The sequence below is a fragment of the Pseudopodoces humilis genome, chromosome 3 (genome assembly GCF_049639895.1).
Source record: "Pseudopodoces humilis isolate 2021_Gansu_Grassland_sample_001 chromosome 3, ASM4963989v1, whole genome shotgun sequence".
Lineage (NCBI taxonomy): Eukaryota > Metazoa > Chordata > Aves > Passeriformes > Paridae > Pseudopodoces > Pseudopodoces humilis.
This window is the reverse complement of record NC_142202.1, coordinates 94,469,837-94,496,335: the sequence shown is the minus strand read 5'-3', so window position 1 is coordinate 94,496,335 and position 26,499 is coordinate 94,469,837. Positions and strand designations below refer to the sequence as shown.

The 26,499-nt window shown below is 41.7% G+C and overlaps 1 protein-coding gene across 1 annotated transcript; it reads left to right on the top strand.

Annotated features, from left to right (window-relative positions):
* The first annotated feature begins 397 nt into the window (after positions 1 to 397).
* Positions 398 to 8,234, top strand: FAM110C (family with sequence similarity 110 member C). Its single transcript, XM_014251492.2, has 2 exons — positions 398 to 1,703; positions 4,892 to 8,234. The coding sequence occupies exon 1, from the start codon at positions 575 to 577 to the stop codon at positions 1,661 to 1,663; it is 1,089 nt and encodes a 362-aa protein (XP_014106967.1). The 5' UTR covers positions 398 to 574; the 3' UTR covers positions 1,664 to 1,703; positions 4,892 to 8,234.
* Positions 8,235 to 26,499: the final 18,265 nt, after the last annotated feature.

Here is a 26,499-nt window from a genome sequence, read left to right as displayed (position 1 = left end):
TTTCCCGCTGGAGCGCAGCGCCCGGCACGGCCGGGTCAGCGAAACCCGCGGGGAACGCACCGCCTAAGGGCCGCCAAAGGAGCGGGGCAAGGTGGTGCCCCCCGAAGGGCAAGACGCGCTGGGGTCTGCCGGGTCAGGCCCTCAAGCAGCGCCCGGGAGAGGATGCTTCCGAGGGGAGCAAGCGCTCCGAGCGCCCCGGCGTCGGAGCAGGCCCCCCGCACCCGCCGTGCCCCCGAGCCCCGGCCGCCCCAGCGCCGAGGGAGGCGGCGGGGCCGGGCCGCTGCCCCCGCCAGGGCGGCTCCTGCCTCCTTCCCTCCCTGCCTCCCTCCCTTCCTGCCGGCCGGGATTGGCTGTGCCCGCCGCGGGCGGGCGGGACACGCGGCGCCCCGACGGAGCGGGGAGCGCGGCCCTCGCAGCGCGCCGCCGCCTCCTGCGCGCCCGGCTGCCCTGCACCGCGACTTTCCTTTCTCCCCTTTTCTTTTTTTGTTTTTTTGTTTTTGTGGGTTTTTTTCTTTTCCTCTTATCCCCCTTCCCTCTCGGGACTGGAAGCAGGAACCGCGTCCCTGAAATTGCTATGCCAGCTGAACTCTCCCGGGCCGTGGGAATGCACGCCATCTCCGACCTCCACTCCTCCCTCCCCCTGCGGCTCCTCAACAAGGGGCCCGAGTACCTCCGCAGGCAGCTGGAGGCCGGCAAGCCGGGCAGGAAGAGTGCCGTGGAGAGACTGGCCGCCGATAAGGCCAAGTACGTAAAGAGCCAGCAGGTGATCAGCACCAGGCAGGATCCCGTCATCGCGCTCAGCTCAGCCTCGGAGAGCAGCAGCGAGACCTGCTCCGTGGAGAGCAGAGCAGCGAGCAGGGAGCTGGGCACGGGCACGAAGGCCCTGGAGCTGGGCAGGGCGGTGAGCTCCTGCCGAGCCCCCCTGCAGCACGGCCCCCCCATCGCCAGGCGCAGCACCAGGAGGCAGATGCGGCCGGATTCCCTGGTGATCTACCGTCAGAAATGTGAGCTTGGGAGAGGTCAAAGCCAGGACAGCTCACGGGGGAATTTGGTGAGGAGGATCTTCCATGGGTCCATAAAGGAGAAGCAGTTGGCTTCCCCCGAGTTGCCCAGAGTCATGGAGGACGTCGCAGCCACCGAGGGCTATGAACCTCTCTCAGCAAAAGATGGTGACCGTGAGCCCAGTGACCATGGAGCGGTGCAGACTATCCCTGTGAGCACTGAAGGGGAAGGAGTATGTATAAAAGAGCATGAGGGACCCTCAAAACTGAGTACACCTCCTGAAGAGGTCAAGGAGGTGAAGAGGAGAGGTCTCCATCGCTCCCAGTCAGACATCAGCTCTCGCTACTCCAAGTCCTTCGCTGAGTTTGAAACGTTTTTCAAGTACTGTGGCCTGGAGCAGGAGGTCATTGAGGATCTTGGGAGAGAGAACTTCTCCGTGGTGTCTGACAATGTCTCCTTCAAGATCCGCAGCATCAGCGTGGCAACATCGGAGAGTGAGTTCACGAGGCACAGTGGGGATGAGGGGCTGCTGGAGGACGAGCTCACCGAGCAGGTCCCCAGCAGCACCTCTGTGATTGAGCGCAACGCTCGGATTATCAAATGGTTGTACACCTGTAAGAAAGCCAGGGAGACCAGCAAGGTGATCCAGGAACTGGCGTGATGGCTTCATTCAGCATGCGTTGGAGCCTGGTGAGCTCAAGGTGTGTGCAAAGCCTCGTCCTGGCAATCTGTGTTTCTCTTTCATTTTTAGAGAGCGGTTGACTTCTCATAGTTTATATTAGTCTTTTCAGGAAGAACTGAAGGAAAATTTATTTTACCACATATTTCAAGTATGGCTTTTATGCAAAGCAGAAATCCATACTACTACAAAAACCAAAATACAAACAAGTAAATGCTTGCAACTTGCCAGGTTTAGATCAGACCCCCCACAGGAAATTAAAGAGTCAGTGTCTGTGAAGGATGCCTGTACTTTGGAGATTCCTGCTTGGCAAATATGTTATTTATTTTAATTTCTGCTATATTAAATGCCAGGAAAAAAACTCAGAAAAGCATTCAACCTTTAGTTACAGTTATTTGGATAACAGACTGAACAGTCTACTACTAATTAGGAGTACACTGTATTTATACTGTACTGCTGAAACTATTACTCATCAGGAGTGCACTGTATTTATACTACACTACTACAGTTTTCCCCTCTTTACTTTCCTTCACTCTCTCTCCTTCCCCTTACACATAGGCACCCCCAGGTATCAAGAAAGCAAAACTGAATCAGTGCCCTGCTAGCAATCTTATTCCCTCCATGGCTTTTTTTTGGGACCATAAATTGTTCCAGGTGACCTCGTAGCATTTCAGAGAGTTTGGGTTTTCCTCTGCAGTGGGTTTTGCTGTGTGCTTGGTGCTTGGGCATGAGTTGTGTGGTTTGCCTTGGTCAGAGGGGTACTCCACTGTTTTAAGTTAAAGATAATTAACACAAAAGTGTGACTCTAGAAATCAATTACTTCACAGACAGAAGCAGAACAAATTTAGCTCTGGCAAAAGCCAATAGCCTGGGTTTAGTAAAAGTGGTGTTTGTTTTGCATATGTTCTCCTGAAAAAGAACTATATTCATGGAGCCTGTGGTGTTGATAATCTATAAGAGTTTTTTTTCTTTCCACTACATAAAGCCCCTGGGATAACTACCACAGCTTACTGTGAGTTATTTAAAAATTGCTTGAGTAGGTCTTGATATGAAGGGTTACATGTATATTTTCTGACAGTTCGTAATTGGTGCATGAGAAGAACATCATTTGGTGTAGATACAGCTGTTGATAGAGCGTGTGGGTCTTACAAATACGGAGAATTGTAGTGCTTCAACCTTATTCCTGTATGGATGTGGGGCTGTCGCTCTAAATTCCTTTAATCCATATAAGGCAGAAATCCATTTACTTGAAACTGGTTTTAATGATGTGAAATTCGGTTCACCTTTATAATTAGATTTTTTCTCAAAAGTCTGTTTTCTTCCTGCAAGAGGCAGAAGACAGGGAGAGAGCCATTTTACAAAATCTTTTCAAGGCCGTGCTGGTAAGAATGTTCTCAGGTATCCGGCTAACAACTTAAAAGAAGTGTTGTTATGTAACAAATCCTTCCTCAAATAATCTTAGAAGAAAGGGCTCTCCTAAACTAATACTTTATCCTTGCTCATCCTTCTCTGATGAAAGGCCAGGGAGATACACAAAACAAGGAAAGTTTGTGAAGCTCCTTGCAGCTGCCAGCCTTGCTAAACAAGAGGATGGGAGGCGGATTCCAGTAAGCATGAACCAAGCAAGAAAACAAACCAACTAAAAGCCTGTTTGCTGCTCAGTGCCTCTGATGGGGGTAGGGTCCAGGTCATCACCACAGAGCTGGCTCCAGAGGGAGCAGCTGGTCCTTTCCCCGTCCATTTGCAGGGTGCTAAGCATGTCTAGTGCTGCAGCTGTGGCAGGAGATGCTGGTGAGCACCCCAGGGAGCATGCAGTCTGCAGAGGAGGTGCTGCACCACTGCAAAGGCAAGGGCAGGAGCGGGGAGGTACCAGGAGCTGAACCAGTGTAACTTCACATGGACTTAGTCAATGGCTTTTTATTTTTACCATATAAGATAAAATGATAGTACACAGCCTAGCAAGGTGGTGAAAAGATATCCATGAAATAAACAGCAAGTTTATTCAAGTGATCCTATGCTCATTCTGTAATAACTTTAATACCTATAACAAGGGAGCACTTTACTCTGGTAACAATTTCCTTTGACACCAAAATTTTTGACTAGGAAAGACTAATTCAGAGGGCCCTTATTTATAAACCTAATTTTAAGAATACTAGGGCTGACTCTCAACTGTTGGGATCTCAGCTATCTGGTAGTTTCTGAAAACTGAGAACATGCTTACCAATTAGGCCACAGAATTGGGAAGTTCAGAAAGGTCAGCTAAAAATACCTGTACACAGCACCCAGAATAAAGGACAAGGGTCATCAAGAGTTATCATAAGTTAAATATTACATTTACTGGACAGAATTTAAGGAGAGAACTGTTATCGCCACGTGATTGCAAGATGAATCTTGTAGTTCTGGTCTAAATTTTCATTCAGTTCTACACTTTCTCTGACTATACAGCATCAAGTCAGATATCTTTTCACAATATCCAGGTATTTGGAGCTGTTTAGTTTGCCTATTAAAGGGCAGTGGACTTCTGTTCTCTGCTGGGGAGCAATGTACTCTTCCTAGTGTTCCGAGGCACATCCTTAGAAGCTCCTGGTTTTCTAGAGAGGCTTGAAAATTGTTTCATCTTCTTTGGACAATGAGGCAAAAACCTCATTTCTGAAATCCCAACATTCGTTATGTATAAAACACCTTTCAAGAGCTGCAGAGCTTTTATGGGCCAGTGATCATTCCATTCATATTTTATGTCCTCTGTTTAATTTTTCATGAGCTCTCTGGGAGCTGGTGAAGCACCATGTAAATAAAAGAGCTGTTTGAAGGATCAGGTTCTTTAGCATATTTCATCAGAGAGACAATTGCAGAGTGTGGGTTGTGAGCTTCAGAAAACTCAGGTCCTTGGCAAGATGGTCATTGCTGTTTCTTGGTAGAAAGCTGCCTGGGGTCACCTCTGCAGTTCAGTTCCTCTCACTATCAGTTCTGCTTGATTCTAGGAAGAGAGTTCACTTCACATCCTCCTTCCTGAGCTGAATCAAGATTATTCAGCCTTGAGTTTCTCATCATTCTTAAATGGGTGGGCATTATTCAAGTGGAAATCTCCAGGGAGGGTAATTTACTATGTTGGCAGTAGCAATAGGCAGCTGAATAAAAGCTTTAGAGTATCACCTTATGCTTGTCTGATGTGATGAATAACAAATAACTCTCTTTTTCTTCTTTCTTCAGAATTTCTGACTTGGAAGTTGAACATAACCAGGCACAGGAAGAAACTGTTCCCTCATCTGGCTTATGTGTACTTTGTCCAAGTTTAGTATTTTGTTATTGCTTCCTACCTTCACCCCCATCCCCTGGAAGCCTCACTCTTGTCAATCCCAAGGGTGTCCAAGATTGCAATGAAAAGTGGAGATTGTGAGCTGTGCAAGACGGCAGGAAACCAAAACCCCTGGAAAAGCAAAGCGTGGCAGCAGCTGCCATCCACAGTAATATTCAACATCAGCTCACTGCCTCAGGATGTCATTCCAGGCTGTGACAGAAGGTCTGTTTTGTGCACCCATCTCTTTCCAGCAATGAATTTGTCAACAAGGATGGGGGGAGAAAGTGGGAATGAAGTAGCAATGACCTGTGGGTCAGGTGTTTCCTTGCAGACAGAGACTGTTCAAAGGCTCTGTCTTACCAGGGCTGTTTGATCAGAGCTCATCCTGACGTCATTCACCATCATTTGCTTGGCTGCTGAGGGCTAGCTGTGACAGCCTTATCTGAGACACTGGGCAAACATGCTGTAAACTCTATCCCTGCCAAGCCTCTCTCTGAGGGCATGCAAGCCAAATTGGTGTACCTTTATCCGTCTAGTTTGCTCTTGCTAGTTTGTCACACAGCTTGCTCAGCCATTGGGAAAGAATAGCACCAAGTACTTCCAGGAGCATGGTTCCAAGAAACAGTTTTGAGGGAGGTTTTGCATTGTTTCTGCCTTACAGAATGGTACAGTTTGTTTGCAATGTGTGCCTGACTCTGACATGGAAACATTGCAAGGTTTGGCAGTCGTGGTGTAACAGCTTTAGTTTTAGGCAGTGTGTGAGCAGGCTCTTAGAGAATGGCATTAGGGAGCTGTGCAAGGCAAGAGGGCATGTTAGGGCACAGCAGGCCAGGGAATGTCCTGATGACACCCAGGGTGGACAACACCTCACTCAGTATCCTCAGTAAAATGCTTCATTTTGTCTGCCAGAGCTAAAGATGCTTTAAAAGGTGATACTTGGATTATTAGTGTGGTGAATGAGGCCTCTGCAGTACCTCATGGAATCTTCTGGCTATGCCTCAAACACCCTAATGTATCATTGCTTGCTCGAAAATCAAAGCATTTCGATGTGGACATTACAAACCACAAAACAATGCAAAAAAAAAAAAAAAGCCAAAGTCACTTTCCCTTTCATTTGCAGTGATACCCATCTGTGAAAGCTGCTGGACTGGCATAATGTATACTTTAGCTGTTGGTCCTGCAGAGGTTAAAAGCTTGCTTTATGTTACCATGGTTGTGGAAGAGTTGCCCCTGAAGAGCTCATTGACATCAGCTAGATATCTGAGTTGCACTTCCATGGATTTTAAATGTTGGATGGGTAGTTCTCAATTACAGCACCAGTTTGGGCATGCAATATCTTCTGTTTCTAGTGTTAGGTACTAAGGCCTACATGTCTGAGGTTCTTAAGATAACTAGATAACAATTCCAGATAAAATAATTGTTGAACCCATTTTCAGTTGGGAGAAAATGAAATAGTTTGTGTAAGCTCCTTCAAACTTAGAGAGAAGGTAGTATATGTGGGTATTTTCTTACATAATGAAATCTCCATATATATTTGTTACATTATTACAAAATAATGATTCTCAGAAAACTTCAAGATGCTGCTAAGAAAATTTATACATTGAAGGTGCAGGTTTTTAAGGATGACAGTCTAGGTTTATTAGTCAGGAACATAATCTGATGTATCTGTTCTATTCATGCTCCCAGCAAGATGCTGTACCACATATATATTTATATGTCAGGGCTAAGGAATGCTTTTCTTTGAAAACATGGATGACTGTAGACAGCTCAGAGTGCAGGAAATATCTTTTGAGTTACAATCCAGTGCCCTGCCACAGGAGAAGAGAATTAATTTGTTTTGTTTCCAAGGAAATTTTTTGTTTCATTTTCAAACTTCTATTTGCTGTTCCTCTTGTCAGTTGAGCAGCTTTCAGAAGTTACGATGAAAGATGTATTACTCATGAGTTTTTAATATTAGGAAGGAATATGTCTAATTTGCTTGAAAATACTGAACATCAACCTTTCTGAAAATCAATGTGGGTTTCATGGCAGAGGTTAGTGAAATCAGAACTGGACTCATTTTGAATACTTTTTAAATCCCTCTTTTGTCTTTGTGGATAGTTCAGTAGAGTTCAAGTGACTTTCCACACTGGTGTGGCAGAATTTCCTTGGCTTTGTTCATACTCTGTAGGAATCCCAAGCACTCCCATTTATTTTAGAGGTGATGTGGACCTGTCTAAGATCTTTGCCTGATAAGCTATAAATTCCCTTTATTTAATAATACCTCTGGGGAAGCTAATAATTTACATTTCCTATATGTCAGAACAAAAATAGATGACAGTCTTTCTCTCCCCATATGTTTTGGGAATGGGTAATTCAGTGTTTTCTCCAAATGATGGGAGCTCTGGAGTTCATTCCGCTCCTGTTACTGTTACATGTAAAGGGTTTTCCTTTCTTCTGCTGGGTCATTCAGTCACATCCTTCAAAACAAGAAGAACTTGCTAACTAGTTAGCCACTACCTATCTTTTTCTCAAAAAAAAATAGAAATCATCATTTTTTGGTTTGGTGCTTTTTTTTTTTACTATTTGATTATAAAAGATATTCTTTGGGACAGGTGGAATTTTTCAGCTTTGGTGTTAAGCTGTGGAAAAGTGGGCTGTTGCAGTTTGAACAGAAGTTTTAGCAACAGAGCTAGTTTTCCAGTTGTCTGGGGAGCCTAAAATGGTGGCTGATGACAAAGGCTAGTCATAAATTGAATTATTTTGACTAGAACTATGTAAACAAAATAGTCAAATGGGGTGCAAGTGTGCAGAACAAATTGCTGTTTACATCCAAGTGTTTCATGGTTCTCCAGTGCTGTAACAAGGGGCAATGTCCACTGCTGTGGCATAACAGGAAAAAGGTTCAAAGTCTGGGGTTTATGGCCTGGAATATGGAGACTGAAATCTTTGCAATATATTGTAAATACTACTGTACAGAAATCTATAAGAAATACAGATTTTTCTATATGTATATTACTTTTCTAAGGGGTATAAGTCTACATGTTTCATGAAATCGGCCAAGCATTACATCAGTGGGGATTAAGCAGAAACTTCCTTCTGGAGCAGGTTGTCCTGCCAGTGCCTCCTGTGCCGTTTCTTGCATCTGCTTTTGAATCCTTAGAAGTGGAATACTGGCTGGATCTGATACGGACGTTTCACCATTGTTATGCTTATATTCCTGTGAAAAAAAACGCGTGCTATTGAATGCATACAAATAAAACTACCGCTCTGAGAGGTAATGCTTGTTTATTTAAAGTATACTTGTATATTGCTGTCTCCATTAAAGTGCTATTATTTTAAAGCTGGAATCCCATTAGGGAATTAATTTCTCTGTGAGTGAGGATGATACTTGACTCTGAACATCTGAAAATGCAATTTATCCCTGAGCCATGCCCAGACCCCTGGCTGAGAGCTTAGGGATGAAATCTTGCATAGAGGTGGAACAATAAATAGTAGCTCTCAATATCAGTAAATTTGAATTATATGAGGCTAAGGCTGTTCTACAACATTCTAATATTTTTTATTTCAGAATATGACTGAAAATATAGAGTTTATTTCTGAAGGGTACTATTTTTTTCCAAATTTAATATTGTATTTGGTCTTGCTCATGTTAAAAGTTATGATGTGCTGCAGGCAATACCCCCCATTCATGTCAGCCAGTGTCCAAAGTGTGAGGGAATTTGAATTCCTGCTTGGAAAATGTGTTATCTCCAGAATCTCATAAACAAGCCGTTGTTTGACTGTTCTTTCCATAGAAAGAATTCAGTATATTATGCTAAATTTCTGTTCATTTATTTTGTGAAGAAAGCAGCACAAATAATGGTTGCATACAGTGAGCTTTTACCAGAAACCAATGCACTCCAGTTTGACAGTAATCATTTTGGTATGGCCTAATATGCTCAGACTCAAGTTCTTCATCAACTAGCATTTGAAGGCAACTTGAGGTAGAGCTAAAGGATGCCTGGTGTGCAGATTGGGATCTTCCACAAAAACCGAAGAGCAACTTTATTATCAGTGACATGTAACCTGCCCTTCACAAATCCAGGGTGACCTGTGTCAGTGCAAGGTATGAAGCAAGTCTGGAATGGGTGAAATACATGCATCCCCCTTTCTACAGAGGTTAATCTCCCATAGCAAGCCTTTGCTCATCTTGCTGCCTTAGAGAGGACAGAGCCATCATAGTCTGAGAATGACCTTGGGCTACAGCCCAGCTTAGCATTTAGGAACATTGCTCTTAAGTAATTTTTCAGATAACACTTCTATCCCATATTTTATGAAGTCCAGTGTATTTCTTCCAGAAGGAAGGTTTGGCAAGCTCCTGCTCTTAAGACCGTCTGGTGCAAGCAACCTTTAAAGGTCCACAGTTTATCCATCCACTGCTTTGCTTCTGATTTATCTCTGAATAGTAAATAGGCATTGGAAAGAAACCAGAGAAAAAGGTCTTTGCAAGTGTATTGTAGATGTTGAGGCATTCTGAACACACAACTGCAAAAGTACTTAGTATCTCCAAGAGCTTTAGCCAAGGAACAGCCTATGTCAGCAGGCAAAAAAGCACATGCAGGTCTTGGCTTCACTCTGCAAAGAGATGACTTCAAATTTTGGGGACGTTTTGTGATTGGACCATATTTATCCTGGCTTTATCCCGTGGTGCTGAAGGGGACTACGTCAATTCACTAGAGTATAATGTAGAGAGAGGTAGTAGTTAGCCCATCCTTGGAAATAAAATGGGTTTAGAAAGGACTACTCGGCTCATTTACAGGCAATGATGTAACAGCAGTCTGTCAAGGTCTCCATGACAGAAGGTGTTGAGAATTTTGGTCAATTATACTTGCCAATAAAATTAGTGATATAGCAGAAAAACAAACAGTATCTTAGAAAAAAACCCCTCCAGATTGAAGTCGGCTACATATATCCATCTCCAGGAATCAATGTAGTCACTGAAAGAACAGGAAATCCTGTAAAATTAGCTTGCACATTTGTACTGGACTTGAGTTGCCTCAGCAGTTACGATTAAAAATATCTGAGAGGTGTGATTGTCTGGGTTTCAAAATTTGCCTCAATCATCAAGAGCTCAACAGGAGTACAATTTTTATGTTTTTTTCATAGGGTGTAGCAGGAACCAGAGGGTAGCAATCATCAACACAAAACCACATGATTATTGGTCAGTTATTGATCAGCATTAGAGCACTGAAGCAGCAAGCGCTAAGATGTAGAGTCACACACAGAGGCAGGCACAGCTGAGCATGCAAAGAGAAGTGCTGCTCCTATTCCTTCCTTTTAGCCCAACCTATTCTTGCATCACTGTTCTTCTCTTTGGTGACCAGGAAGTCTTAACCACTTCCGCAGTTATTCATCGGCCTGAGTTGCTCATCTCACACCCTCTCTGACAGTCCCTTTCCATGTTTACATTTCCAATTAACTCACTCATGCGCCAGTCATTACACATGGCACTCTTCTAATTGTCCTCTTTCTTGTAATCTTTTTTTTTTTTTTTCTGAATAATGCTTTCAGTTAGGTTTTACACCCTTCTGCTCAATCTTTCTGTTTCTGCCCTAAGGAAACTAAGAACTAATCATGCAGAAGGTCAATAAATTAATGTGTTGTGTAGTTAAGCAGGAGCTTACAAGATCAGAGACCAACTCTCTAGTCTTTTTTCATCCATGTAGCTCTTCCTCCATAGTTTAGCATGTATTTTTTCATTGTTTTTTTCCTTGATACGTGTTTGTAACATAATCTTTGGCTTGGTTTATGTCTTCTAGAGGGTAAGTTTTTCAGAGCTGTGGTGACACTTCATCCACAAAGAGCCCTGAGCACAGCTACTACAAAACCAAATCCCAGCTCCCACTTCTTTTCATAGTGTAGCATAGTTTAAACCTTCTAGGAAGTTTGGTGGGGCCAAATAAGAACATTAGGACAGTGAAAGCCAGTTGGGTAAGCTTTGCAGTAGCAGGACTGGAAAAGAAAGACTGAAGCAGTTCTGTGTGGAACCCAGGACAAGAAGGTATCTCTTGAGCTTGTTGGAAAGATGCAGTTCACCACTCATTTATTGGGAACACGTCTTCACTCAACATTTGTTTCCTGCAGGAAAGTAAATTTAAGAGCTTTTATCATGTGCAAGAGTCAACCAACATCAAACAGAGATGTAGTCTATTGAGTTCACCTGCAAACACAAGCTGAGGTGACTCTCCAGGCATCTACTGGGTTAAAGAGCATCTGCAGAGCTGCCTTCACTTGCCCTGACAACAGTGAGAATAGGATTCCACTGTAAAAAAAGAATAAATTCCTTGATGTCAATTACTATAAAGAGGCTGAAAATTGTGTAACTTCTGAGAACAGGCCTTCAATTTAACCTTCCAGTACAGACTGATTGTCCAGAAGCTCAAATTTTCCTAAATTTTCAGTTTTTTAGATTGTATAAATTTATTATTACCCTACAGCTGGTAGAAAGACCATCTTATTCCTGCAGAGTTTGAGACATTCATAGATCATCTTATATTGCTCTAAAACAATTGCAGAAACAGTAATTGCTCTAAAACAATTGCAGAAACAGTAAAAGTAATAGGATGGTTAGAGGTAAGAGGACTTCTCTTCCCACTGATCACAGAATCATAGAATATGCTGAGTTGGAAGGGACCCACAGGGATCATCAAATCCAACTCCTGGTCCTGCACAGGACAATCCCAAGAATCACACCATGTTTCTGAGAGTCTTATCATGCACTGTCCAAGAGGATGATTTTCTTCCATGGCCACTTTGTCTAAAACCCCTGTTTACCTATACTTGATCTCAAACTGCCACAAATAAATTCCCCTGATCTTCAAATATTTTCAACATAAATCAGTGTGGTTTGTGTTATGGTAGCATCTTGCTTTACCTGAGGACTGAGACCAATATTAGCAACACTCTTCATGTGTAAAATGTTTGTACAAAAGAAAGTGTACATAAAAAATCTTAAGTCTGCTAATTACATCACACTACAACACATAATCTTTAAGATTTTTTACAGTAAAAATGAATATAATACCAAAAAAAAGTCATGCCCTGCAAAATGCAGGGAAACAAGGAAAACTGATTTGGAGTAATGTTTAACTCCCAAAATTACATAATTTTCGTCTTTCTTCAGAGTACTCTAAGAAGGGCACTTACAGCCTATCTAATGGTTCAGCTGAGCTGGCAAGATCTAGGAAGGTTGCAGTAGACTGCAAAAGAGATGTTTCAGTACAGAATAGAACTCGGATTCTGCCTGCAGTTGGGAGCCACAGGAAACTTGTTTTAATTAGAAGTATGGATTTAAATCTATTTGTATTACTTTAGCTGTAAAACAAAATTGATTCAAAAGTGTGCAAATGTCCATGTGCTCACTTGTCCTTCACCAGTCCTCCCTCTGCTTAGTTCAAGTCAGCTTGGGACAGGGCTCTGATGAACAGAAACAAGATTCTAGAAAATGATGAACTGAGAAGATTTGAAACACTCATTTAGTGGAGATCTGGCTATCAAATGCTATATAGCTAGTTACCTTCAAACTGCAAACCCAGCCTCCAAGGGTGCTGAGGTGCCCAAGAGCAGAGCCTGGCCACTGCCAGCTCCACTTTAGTGCTGCAGCACACTGGGCATCTTCTCGAGGTTTTGTCCACCTGGCAGGAGCTGAGGGAGGAGTGGGGACTGCTGGGAAGGAGGCCTGCTAGGAAGAAAGGTGGTTGACCTGGACTCTTTATGTGCTCACCAGGGATCATCCTCTCAACTGTAGCTGTTCCAGCTCCAGGGCCCTTGCCTACTGTGTAAATAGAATATGTACTGGTAAGTTAAAGGAATAGAACAGGGTTTCTTTTCATCTAAATGAATGCTCTACCACTTAAAAAAATTCTATATTTGCCTCTCTAAATAGATCACAAATACATATTTCCCAGCTTAAAATTATTTTGGTTATTCTTAAGTTAAAACAAACACTGACCAAGAACTCTTGTATTTGTCCTCTGTTGATTTTACTCAACATTCTTCTACATAGATATATTTTCAAGGTATATATAGGTACATTCCTTTGGAAATAAAAACTTTTGATAGTTCCATAATCACAGTTATGATCCAGATCAAAACCATCCAAACATTTAGGACTATTCAGGTACTGAATGTAAATGAGAAACAGGACACCATTTTTACACTTTAGATTTTGCTAGAAGCCTGGTTTTCATCCAGATTCACATTTCAGTGAAAGAGGCAGTAGTGTCACGAAGAACACATGGCATGTAGTGTGTCTGGTCATGGGCAAGTGCTTTTCTTGTAGGTGTATACATGTAGCATGATAATGTCCTGGGATGGACTGCAGAGCATAAGCATTGCCCAGTACAAATACTTCCAACATCAAGAACCCTCTGATGTCTATTTCCTGCAGCCTTCCCAGTCTTCCCTAGTGCTTCTATTCATTGTGACAAACCTCAAAGGTATAGCTGGAGGCACAATGTTTTCTGCACAGTCAGGATCACACCTTTGACACTATGATCAAGAATGAAATATAAAGCAAAGACAAGGAATTCCATCCATGTAGGAAGTAAACATGGGTGGTTCTGAGTGAAGTCAAATGGGATGGTGCAATGGAAACACAAAACAGTCAATCATAAACATAGCAACAAATCCATCAGAAGTATGAGAAAAGCCAGTGTAGTTTAAAAAGGAGCTGAAAATGAAATTGCTTCAAGGAGGATTCTAAAAACATGAGGAGTAAGGTGCACTACAAAGCTCCCAGACTGTAGAAAGAAAATGTAGCTGTAATGATGGCATTTTCCATTGTGTGGAGGAGGCAAGAAAAATTCATCAGGAATGAAATGAAAGATATGTCAACAGTTTGACTTCCTTATTAATAATTGTGTTGGATCCACTGCAGTTTGAGTCTGGTGAGCTTCTAAGGTAAAAGTAAGCTGATGTGAGAATCATTTTAATGAAGTCATAGATTTTGGCTTTGTAAAATGTTCTGCTTTTCAGGCTTAAGTTTCTCACTGTATTTAATTGAGTAATAATCAATTATTGGTAGTAGTTACAGCTAGAAAGTGCCACGTGGTACTACAGCCAAGAAGAGGGGGTGCTAAGGTCATAGCTTGAGCTGTTTGAAATGGTGTAATGTTTACAAAGAACTCGCAAACTTTCCAAATCATAGTTCTCTTTATCAGAAGTATCTCAGAGCCAGTTTTGCAAACAGATGCTGGTACTAAGGGTTCAGCCACATGACTCAGCTCTGGCAGCTGAACCTGCCAGCACTTGTCCTGTGAGCTGCCATGACTGTCCAGGTGTGTGCTCCTGGCCCGCTCCAAAGGAGAGGTGATGCAGCCTGTAGGCATTTTACAGCTGAGACTCTTGCTCTGTTCTAAGGGCAGGCTAACAAAGGGTGCCCAGCAGCACATCTCACCTACCTGCCTACCCCAGCAGGCCCATCTGCAGCCAGTGAGTCATCCTGGAATGAATCACTTGTGCAGCTCCCTATAGCTCACTGCTGGCTGCTGGGGGGCAATGGTGACTGATTTAGGCTAGACTGCTAACCTTTGTCCAGTTAAACTTAGACAAGAGCAATCCCACCCTCATCTGGTGTTCATAAGCTGTACCATTGTGAAGGTGTTTGTCTTAATCATAAAGTCTACTGAGATTGTTTGAGAGGGCTTTTTTTTCTGTCACTTTTCTTTTGTCCTTTATTGAGGTAAAACATTTTGGTCACTGTTTTGGTCTACTGTTTTTGAAAATCCATACCCAGGTGTGGCTGGAAGAAGCTTCAGCTTGGTAAACCCCAAATTTGTCAAAACTGAGAGGCCCTGGAAGAAATTCTGCAGAGCCAACATGGTCCTTGGCAGAAAGTCCCAACAGGGCAAAGAATGTTGGGTGCCTCCAGGGTGGGCTCAGGAAATGTGACACCACAGTGGTACCCTAACATCCAGAGGAAGTGTAAAAGATGTCCTTACTTTTCTAGGAATAGGCAAGTTAGTTAAGGATAAACTTAACGTCTGGCATATTAATTGACTTCTGTGGAGTGTGGCTCTCTACAAGTTCTTCGTTGTCTGCTCCCTTAAATCTCATTTTTGAAGGCTATTTCAATCTCACAACCAGCAGGTTAAAGTGGTGCTGAGACATGATGAGATTTGGATTATCCTTATGATAGAGATCAACACAGAAGGCAAATCTGAAAAATCAAGCGGTGTGCTCCTATTCCAGAAAAGAGCTGTGTCTTTATCCAAAAAATGAATCAGTTGCTGGAAAGGCAGGGAAAACAAAGGCAAGGATTGATACAACAGTCTTTGTTTTATTTTCAGAATGAAAGTGGAAAGAGCAGTTTGTCAAAACAATAGCAAAGGTGTTTAAAATCAGTGGAGGAAGGAGATGTGAGTCATTAGTGTACATAAATCTAGATATCTAAATGGTAAGGCTGGTCAAAAAATTTCCAACAAAAATATTTTCATAATGGAACTTGATTTTAATGGAGCTCATGTTTTTCACAGAAATATTGAATGAATATCCTCCCCCCCTCCAACTGTCCCAAAAATTTAAAATTTTAGGCACCAAAAGAGTTAGAAATCTCTGAAAAATATATTTCTGCCATGAAAAACAGTCTAGGTCAAAGCAAAACATCACATACATAGTAGAGGAAGCAGTATGCTCAGAGAAGCTGGTGTGCTCAGAGCATCTAGTGTATTCAGAAATAGGCTCATTTTGGGTGCTGGCTTCTTTTTGTTCCTGAGGAGGATCATGGAAAAGTTCAGCACATTTAATTACTAATTGTTCAGCTGAACAATATTTTTGTTGTTGTTGTTATAGGTGAAGGCCAAAACTACTGACAAGAGTTTTAGAAATCTCTCATTATACCATTAATGCAAAACTCTCTACTAACTAGTACACTACTGGATCTAGGCACTGTACCCCCTTCATCTTAAAATTTCAATATATACATATATTTTGTCAAGTCTATTAATATTAAAGTTTAATATTCATTAGTATTCCAGTCAGACAAATATGTTCCAGGCCATTAGAGTGCAATGTAAAGAGTCATTACTTTTTCCAGATAAAGTGCAATGCACTGAAAAGGAAGTTTTTATTTGAACTCTAAACTTGGATGATATCTTAATATGTGAATGTACAACTACTGAAGCTGTTAATGTGTAACTAACTGAAAGATTCTTTGGAACAATACCTTGAGTCTCTGCAGTTTTCTCAGTCATGTTACTGTCAGCAACATGTGATTTGCATGTGCTGTGATAAAATATTTTGCATATAACAAATATAGTTGCATTAGAGAGGAAATGAAAGGCAATTTCCCTTCTAGCTCTCTTTTTCTTTTTTCTAAAGGTCTATGTACCCTATGTACCCTCTCTAAATGTTGCTTTATCCCTACTATTATGAAAAGCAAGTCTGCTGTGAAACACACTGAAATCATCCAGGAAGTCTTTTAACACCCATTTCATATTATTTCACAATGAAAATTTTCCGTGTGGAAAAGTGAAGCAAAAAGAAATGGAAATTCCATAAAATTGAGAAAACACATGCCAATGCTAAAGGGATTTTTTCTTTGATCTTTGAAGGAGAAGAAGGAATGGAAGGAAGGGAAGGAAGGGAGGGGTGGGGAGGGGTGGAGGGAGGCAGGCAGGAAGGCAGGCAGGCAGGCAGGCAGGCAGGAAGGCAGGAAGGAAGGCAGGAAGGCAGGAAGGAAGGAAGGAAGGAAGGAAGGCAGGAAGGCAGGAAGGAAGGAAGGAAGGAAGGAAGGAAGGAAGAAAGGAAGGAAGAAGGAAGGAAGGAAGGAAGGAAGGAAGCAAGGAAGGAAGGAAGGAAGGAAGAAGGAAGGAAGGAAGGAAGGAAGGAAGGAAGGAAGGAAGGAAGGAAGGAAGGAAGGAAGGAAGGAAGGAAGGAAGGAAGGAAGGAAGGAAGGAAGGAAGGAAGGAAGGAAGGAAGGAAGGAAGGAAGGAAGGAAGGAAGGAAGGAAGGAAGGCAATATCAGGCTGAAATAAAACTGTCTAGGAGACAGAAATCAATAAAATACTTTAAAACAAAGCCTTGTTGGTATGACTTGACAATGACTTGTTGGTATTTCAGCTGTCCTTCCTAAGAAATTACACTCTTATTAGAATCTTGCTTACATGCTTTTCATAATCTGTTTAGAAGTAATTATTTTTCACTTTGCACCTAAATTTGTCCCCAGCAGTCTTCCCCCTCATATCTGGCCCTTTGATTTTTTATTCTGCTTATGAAAATAAGGCTGCTTGCAAGGTTACAGGACACTTCCCAGGGCATTCACTAGGTGTACCTGAAAGTCCTGCCCTGTGTTTGCCTGAGGTATTGGCTGCTCCTCCCATAAAGGGGCAGAGATTGCATTTGTTTGCAGATGAAATCTATATTATTGATTTCTAGTCATCAAGGTTCAGGCAGCTGCTGTTTTCTGAAACCCTAAGGCAAACAATGAATTGCAGCCCCAGATAGATACCAGACGATTTTTCTTGCTTCTGCCATTTCCTTGCACTAGCTTTTGTGTCTTTTGTTTCTGATTTGGAGACATGTCTAAGTCATATTTCATATGAAAATGCTTTGTATCCAGAGATTCTTCTTGCTCTTCTAAATGCACTAGTCCTCCAGACCCTAGCAGCCTATCAAAAGTGATCAAAGAAGGAGCTGAGAGGAGACAGATTAAAAGGGAATTGCTGATCAAAGGAATGCAAAAAAACATTTTGACCAGAGATACGTGATATTATGTCCTGGTAGAATTTGTATAAAGGGAATAATGGTCTGTTTCATTATTGAAATACAGGTTTGCAATAATAATAGATTCTTAAAAAACAGTATAACATCTCTTATTATTATCTAATAAAAATTAAGCAATGCCTTTTTGATATCTTTTCAGGTCCATTCATCAGCCCTTCAGACCTAAGGGCTCTTTTCTTTTTAATATACATTTAACTCTTTTGCTGAAGTCCCTTGATCTGGTTAGTTTTGAAGGTACCATACAGGACTAAACTGATTGGTGTTTATATTTTATTGGCTTGTTAAAACTAAGCATGTTCTGAGGAAGAAAACTTGACAAACTGGCAAAGATTAAAAGCAGTGAAGGGCAAAACATGTAACTGGGACAACTTTCAGAATTTGTGTGAATCCATCAGGAAGCCACCTACTTTGCACCAGGCTTGTGGTGTGAGAAATGCACCCACACAGCTCAGAATCCACCCAAAAGTTGTAGGATGGTGCCCTCTGCACCAGCACAGGGTTGCTTTCAAACCCTGCATCCCCAACTACTTGACAAGGCACAAACACAATCCAATTATATATTTGCAACAAAAGCAGTTCACATTCCAGGAGATGTCAAGAAATGTCTGACAGCTACAGTAAAGACAACAAATGCAAGTCAAAACAAAGCCAACATTTTCAAAATACTGCTTATATCTTAATCTAAACTCGGGCAATTAAATTACTCAATCACAGACCTTATTAAACACATTAACAGTTGTGAAATTTCTGTAATTCTGAAGAGAAAGAGGCCCCATGTTGTTGCCTGAACACCATGTAGAACCAAGCTTTTCCTAAGAACACAGGGACTGATTCAGAAAGGCCAACTTCAGACATGCCTGACAGTGCAGCTCTGCAGAAGCGCCACATGAGCACCCACCCCTTATTGGCAACGTGTCTCCTGAAGTTCATAATTAAAAATTTTGAGAATTTTGTTTTGGATTCCTGATTATAAATACAATATTTTAAAATACAGTCTCAACATGCACTGTATATTGAGATTTCAGTGTTCTCTCACTGTTCTCTGGCTACTTCGACATCAGCAGTGCTAGAGGGAAAGTACCACCAGTTGATTGTATGGATTTGAACCTAGCTTTAAAAAAAAAATCAGTAAGAGCACAGTTCACAATGACAAAGCCTTTCAGTCTCTTTTTTGATAAAGATTCATGATTCTAAAAAGCACAAGTACACAACAGGATTATGAAATACATCAACATTTCACTTCTTTCATTGCTTTTTACTTTGGGGGAGGGGGTTGGCAGACCTATTTGTAAATATGCATTCCTCATCCAATTGCTGATCTATCTACCAACCTGAAATGTAAGACAGAGCTGCATATAGACTCTTGTCTCCTCCAGAATTAGAAATACTGTTCACTTTTTGGAGAGCAGTATGAATGAATAGATGAATGAGGAAGAAGAAAAGCAGACACATAAATAATTTTAAAACCTGACTAATGTTCTAAACCATTAAATGAAGATTTTATCATTTTATCATATCTCTTTCCATTCAGTTGCATGATTCTTTCATTAGGAGCAATTTCTCTTCAGAATTCCTCTGTGTCTTTCCTAAGAGAGTTTCACCACTGTGAAAGAAGAACTGACACACCAGTTACAAAAAAGTGGATTTCCCCTAATACGGTCTGGTTAGCAATGAAAATGAATATCACAACACAGACATTTCTGGAGTTTGCAGACATTAATGGTTTAATAATCACTGAAATATATATAGCCATTTTCATGTGTGTTTACATAACAGAAGCACCAAAGCCTGCTGAACTGGAAGTTGATCAAAGTCATATTCCCAATTAGGCAGTAAGCCAAGACAAAGGGCAAGTTGATAAACTCTTCACAGTATTCATATACCCCTTAAATGGTAACTAATCATGGGATTATTGATATGAAATACATCACACTGCCAAAAAAAAGTATTGAAGCTTTTATCTTAGAACAATCAAAAAATAACATTTTCATCTTAGAAAAAGAAAAATTTTACCACAGACATTCATGCAATCCTGTATCTTCTTTTCATTTTGTACAAGATCAAAAGGGTGGAACCACTGAAAATTTGTTTTCTTTCAATTATTTTGAAGGTTTTTAGTGGACAGTTTTGAGAGCTTTCTTCTGAAAACAGCAGTACTGTCTATGACTACAGAGCTTTATAACCTCACTATCATTTCAGTGAAAGAAGAATTAGGGCTGGAATTTTATTTTTTCCATGAGAAATAGAAACAAATGTAAAATCTGTTCGCTTTAGGGGACAATGATGACTAGGGCTAGATGCCAGAATAATGGATTTGGCATTGAAAGGATTCCATCAGAGTTTATGAAGAAAAATTGTCTTTACATACATAACCTAGGATGCTGGAAACAAAATATTGAATTCTTTCTCTAGAGTCATGTTAGCCATAGACCTGCTCAATAGTGCTATTCTGAGGACAACTGGTTTTTCCATAATTGAGCTACCATGATCCTAAGGCCACACAGGAGCACAATTGTGTGCTGACTCAAACCCAGTTTGTTTTCTCATAGAGTTACTAATAAATGCACCTTTTCAGTTAATTCCTCTATTTGCTCCATAATTAGAGCAAATAAACAGTTTATCCAATTTTTAACCTTTGCTTAAGGCAGGAAATGTGAAATGAGAATATGGCCTTTTAGCTCCACAGTTTCTTCCTTATAACTTTCCTTATAACTAGAACATGTATTCAATTTTTTATTTTTTTTTTCTTATGGAGGAATGTAAGGTTTGATTTATCTTTATCACAGTAAAAAATCATTATTTCCATGGAACGACAGAAAATTCATATAAATGTCTTTGAGGAGATTGGTTTGATTTTCCCTGGGATATTCAAGGATCTCCCCCTGAATATTGTAAAATTATGCTTTGAACAATCCCTTTACTCATAGATACTTTACTTAACAAATTACAGATCTCATATATACATTCATAGTCAACAAGAAAAACCAGAGGTGTGCCAAACCTAGCTGAAAAGCCCTACTGTGCTAGTTTACTATGTTACAAGTAATCTTTTCCCCCCTTTTTCTAAAAGGTGATTTATCTTGATCTGACTTGAACTGTCACTATTTGTTGTACCCTTTTGATACAGAAAACTTTCCTAAAAGCCTGAAACAAGCTGATCCTTCATGGTGTCAGTGAACATTTAGAGTACACAGAACTTTCCAGGCTGGTCTTCCAATGCAGCTTCTCTGCTGGTGGTGCTGCTGCTGCAAGCCAGGGGCTGTTGGAGCTGCTGGGAATTGCTCATGGCACAGCAGGTGAGTGCTGCTTGTACCTGCAGAGCTGTGTAATGGTTGTTGTAAACCCTCCAGCACTAAAGAGCTGAGAAAATGTCCACTGGCAGGCAGCAAACACAAGTAGCAAACGTCAGTGAGAGGATGGAGTTCTTGCCCAATCTTAACATTCAGCAAAGCAGCCCTTCAGAAAAGGACTTTTTAAATTCTGTTCCTGTGTGAAACAGCAAATATATGAGTTCATCACACCCCAAAGCAAACTTAGACCCACTTGTATTTGACTGCAGACATTTCTAGGTCCACAAGAGAAAACATTATTTCATAATGTCATCCCATCACTTATGCACTCTTAGCAACCCCAGCTCATGAAGCAATTTAGGTCACACAGATGACTGCACTCAATCCCTACCAGCAAAGCTGGTGTTTAAGAATTCACCATTAATCATGCTATATAATATTCAGGTATGTGCATGTTACACTGCAGTCAGTGCCATGCACAAACCTGTACATACTAACCATGGCTAATTTAGAGGAGGCATGTAAAATAATAAAGCAGTAAACCACAGGGCATTTCAAGGAGATCAGTGATGTTTCTTTGATTTTTGTTAAGTCTGGGAACAATGACAGAGCCTTGAATAACATATGGAGTGCAAAACTATTTACAAATTGTACTATTAATCATCTTTTATATATTGGATAAAGGTGCATAGATGCATATAAAAATTATTGTCATGGTTATACACCAGTTCTGATCTCTCAGCTTAGCTCTCACAAGTGGCACTGGAGTGTCCCACACATTGCTGTACCACTAGGTTAGGTGCACATTGCACTTGGGTCCTCATGTAGAAAAACCCCAAAGACAGGATGGGCATGGTGGATGAGAGGTTGGACATGGCCTGGTAGTGTGCCTGTGCAGAACAAAAATCCAGATGTGTCCTGGGCTGCAGCAAAGGCAGCCTGGGCAGCAGGTGAGGGAGGGGTTCTGTCCCTCTGCTCTGCTCTGGTGAGGCCCCATCTGCAGGGCTGCATCCAGCACAGGAAGCACATGGTGGAGTGAGTCCAGAGAAGGCCACCAAGGTGATCAGGGGGATGGAGCACTTCTGCTGTGAGGAAACAATAGCAGAGAGAATTGGGATTGTTCAGCCTGGAGAAGAAAAAGCTTTGGGGTGACCTAATTGCAGCCTTCCAGTACTTGAAGACCACAAGTGAGATGGAGAAGGACTTTTTACAGGAGTATGTGGAAACATGATAAGAGGAATAGCTTCAAACTGAAAAAGAGTAGTCTTAGATTAGATACTAAAAAAGTTTTAAAAATCCTTTACTGTGGGGGTGGTGAGGCACTGGCACAGCTTGACCAGGGAAGCTGTGGATGCTCCATTCCTAAAAGTCTAGTGAAAGGCATCCTGTCCCACTGCAGGGGTGTTGAACCTAGATGGATTTTAATGTCCTTCCAGCTCAATCCATTCTATGATTCTATGAGTTATGATATATCTGTGAATCTGCAAGAAGCATGTGTCACCCAGCTCAGGAAGGACTAAAAGCTTTTTCTTTCGCATAATTCAAAGCCTGAAGACAAGAGGGGCCATCTGCCACTTCTGTCCCAGTGACACATCAGTCTGTAGAAAGCCTGTCACCTCGTTGTGATGGCACACAGAGTCAATGAATTCAGCCAGGGCACAGAGGACATCCCGCAGAGGCTGAGTGATTCAACAGGGCATTTGGGCTGTGACTGAGTGCATCTATGGGAAGTGTGAACATCCAGTGAGAACCAGTGCCCCACAAAGCCCTCGTTTCAGCAGGATTGCTTCACCAAGAACCAGGTGCTTATGTACAGCTCAGGAACCTAGGTTAGGCAAACCATATGCAATCAGGAATTAATTTCCACATAGGATGGTGTTTTCAATGAGAAGTAATATTAGGCAAAGACTGAAAAATATGGTTACTGTGCTGTTATAGCATGAGATGAGAAAATCAAGTATGAAGAGAAGATAGAAAAGGAGAAGACTTGTGAACAGCTGGAAAAGTGTCTTGGAAGAATTGGGAACTGGAAAAAAAGTAAGCTTCAAGACCAGGCAGAAGTCTAGTGTTAACAGTTTTTAACATGGCATATTCTGTCTTGGACTATGAGGGAAGCATGGTGACTTTTGTGATAGATATCCAGATAGTGTTGGTCATATTTGGAACATCATTCTGTGTCCACCTCTTACAACATTCAGCCTCCAATGTCCTCAGAGAGTTCCTCTCAATAGCACAGCATGATGCATTTACTGGGCAGTGAACCTGATGCAAATCTGCCCCTGCTGCTCACAGTCCCAGAACCCAGCATGAGTACTGGTAGAGAGCAGACATCACTGTCTTCAAGGAAGGTGAGAAAATGATACGGGGAACTACAGGCCAGGCAGTCTCAATCACAGGAAAGGTGATGGAGCATATAATCCTGAAAAACCTTTCTAAACATAAGAGCAAGAATGTGGCTGGGCATAGTCAGCAAGGATTTGCAAAGAGGAAAAAGATGCTTGAGCTGATAGGCTTCTGCAATGAAACTGAGGAACGGGGGATGCTTATCTTGATTTTAGCAGGGCTTTTAACACTGTCTCTCATAACATCATTATTGATCTAGATGTTGGGGCAGAGAGAAGACTCAGTAAGACTGCAGAAAATGAAAGATTGGAATGAGTGGTTGACACACCAGGGAGTTTTATGGGCATTCAAAGGGACATGATCTGACCAGGTTGGAGAAATGGGCTGGCAGGAATCTCATGAAGTTCAATGAGGGGAAGTGCAGAGTCTTGCACCTGGGGAGGAGAAGTTCCATGCACCAATAGACTCTGGGAGATAACCAGCTGAAAAGCAGATCTACAGAGAAGGAGTGGGGGACCCTGGTGGAAAACAAGCTGACTGTGACCCAACACTAAATAACTGTAGTAAAGGTCAAGAACCTCCTGCATTGCATTAAAAGTGGTGTTGCCAGCAGGTCAAAGGATGTGACCCTGCCCTCTGCTCTACTTACAACTCTGCATAAACAATCAACAGAGCTGTAAATATGTGGGAATATCTAGATCTCTAGAAGTCCTTTTCAACTCATCTGTTTTGTGATTCTGGCAAAGCAAATTAGTAACAAAGTACAGTTTTTAGTCTCTCCATATGGAGTAGAAGAAATCAGTGCTCTAGTTCACGTGGCAGTGTCTATGCTATTAGCTAATCCATTGATTTTAACGTAAAGCTCAGAAAAATGAGCTTGGCCCATAGTTCTCAGTGAAGTGACACAGTCACAGCTTTCCACTGCTGTAATGGAAATGAAACCACTGAAGTGGATCTGACTATAAAATAACTGATGATGTGTTGCTTTGCATAGAGGAAAAAAAAACCCCAGTGTTTCCAGAACTAAGATTACTGCAAAACTGTGCTGGTACCTTTGCAAATCCTAGTAAGAAACATAATTGAAAAGAATGCCAAAGCATGGCTAAAACTGCTTAATTAGATACATTCTGTCCCACTCTCTGGTATTTATTACCTCTGCAATCCAGTGTATTATTATATATTCTGAAGGTCAGACTTCAAAGTCTTGCTTTAGGTTCTTTCATTTGCTCAACATGGCCTGGTCTTGATGTCCTCTGCCAAATTTCTTCCTGTAGAGGGTTTTTCAAGCATTTATGAAATTTATATTTGGCCTATGCTTTTCTTTTCTAAAACTGGGGGAGGTATGAAACTCATCCAATTTTAATTAGTTCCTTAAATGGGTGATTATCATATCTGAAATATCTGAATGAGATTCTTGGAGCTGGCATATCTTCTCAGAGGGTAGCATATCCAGATGCTTTACGTAACACGGTTGGTTATAAAGCAAGAGGAGCTCTATAATTTTCCCCAAACTGGTGCAATGCAGAAGGATCTATACTAGCTGAGAATTCCCTGGGGACACCCAAGGCAAACAAGTGCCTATCGTGTCCACACATTTCAAGGGTGTTTTTGCTTCTTTGCTGAGTACAGAGGGTATCAACTAAAGAGGCAGAGGCTTGGACTCATGCCTCACCTCAGAGGCTAAGACAAAGCTATATTGCCTTCCTCTGCAATCACTGGGGGAGGAGGAGCAGGGTCTCCCCAGCCTGTCTGTGAGACACAGCTCAGGTCTCAGCCACCGCATTGCAAAAAGCACTTCTCCTTGCCAGCCAGTAAAAGCAGTGAAGAAAGCCTGAAGGAAACAGGCTTGACAGCCTTTTCATGCTCCTCCTGCATACGTGTATGTGGTTTTCCTCAACTGCTTTTGGTCTTCTCATAGTGTTTGGCTTTTCTTACCTTCCTGCTCTGGATACAGAAGTAACCTTCAGCACCAGCCTCTACTGTGGGTCAGACCGCTTTTCAAAGTTCTTTTAAATACCACCAGGCAACCAGTAATCATGCTACTGTTGGCTTTACCATCATACCTTGAGGAAGTTGGAGCCTGACATTCTTATTTTCACTCATGTTTGATTCGCAGCTATGCTGGCAAAAAGGATTGAAAATAAACAGGGAGAGAGTTTTGGTGCGGACAAGCATCCACGTCTTGGCTCCTGCCTGCTTATTAGAGTAAACAAACAGTGTGTGATCCCCTAATGATCTAAGTATATCCTACAAAGAGCAAGTATTTTTTTTACTCACGACTATTTATCTGTTTAGTTACTGGGTGTCAAGCTCCAATATGAAATGCAAGGCTGCATACAGAGGAGAGTAAATAATCTGCCAGAACGATCCCCTGCAGCCCTCTGACAAAAGGAAATGTGAGCAGAGGTGCACCTTGACCAGCTGGAGTTTTGAATTGTGTTTGCAGAAGCTCAGGTTGCAGGCTGTATAAAAGCTTTTCTTGCGTAGTGGTTAGATCAAGCATTAGCAGCTGCTGTTCACTGGCGCATGTGGAATTAAAGCCAGTGACAGGTTAAAAAAAAAAGCAGAAAGAAAAAACACATGGGACAGTGCAAGGAACCAGGGCTGGTTGATGTTATCACTCAGCTGCAAACAGCAGAGCAGGGGAGGAGAGGGAGGGTTGCTTATCCCAGTTAATCCAGCTTGCTGCAGATCCAAGGGTCTATTTTCCTTTTAACTCTAGTTCCCAGAATAGTGAAACAAGGGAGGAAACAACTAGAAGGGACTTGGAGGTGGGCAAGGTAAATAAAATACTATAATGGCAGTGTCCTAAAGTGAGCTAGGAGAGGAAACTGTAAAACATGTTCTCATGCAAAACAAATGGCTAGCTTTCCACCTTGAACTGCAATTACCTGATTCTTCCAAAACAAGTTTAGTAGCATTCATGTTAGGGGTGGTATCGCCTTCTGTTTTCTCCACACTTACCTGCATTAGAATACACAAAACTCAGTAGCAACTTATATTTCAAACCTGAATCCAGCCAAGCACTTAAAAACATCCTGAAAATGAGGCACATCATTAGTTCCACCAAAGTCAACAAACTATTGATTTGATTAATTTTAACAGGTACTTGAATGCTTTGCTAGACTGAGATCTCCCAGATG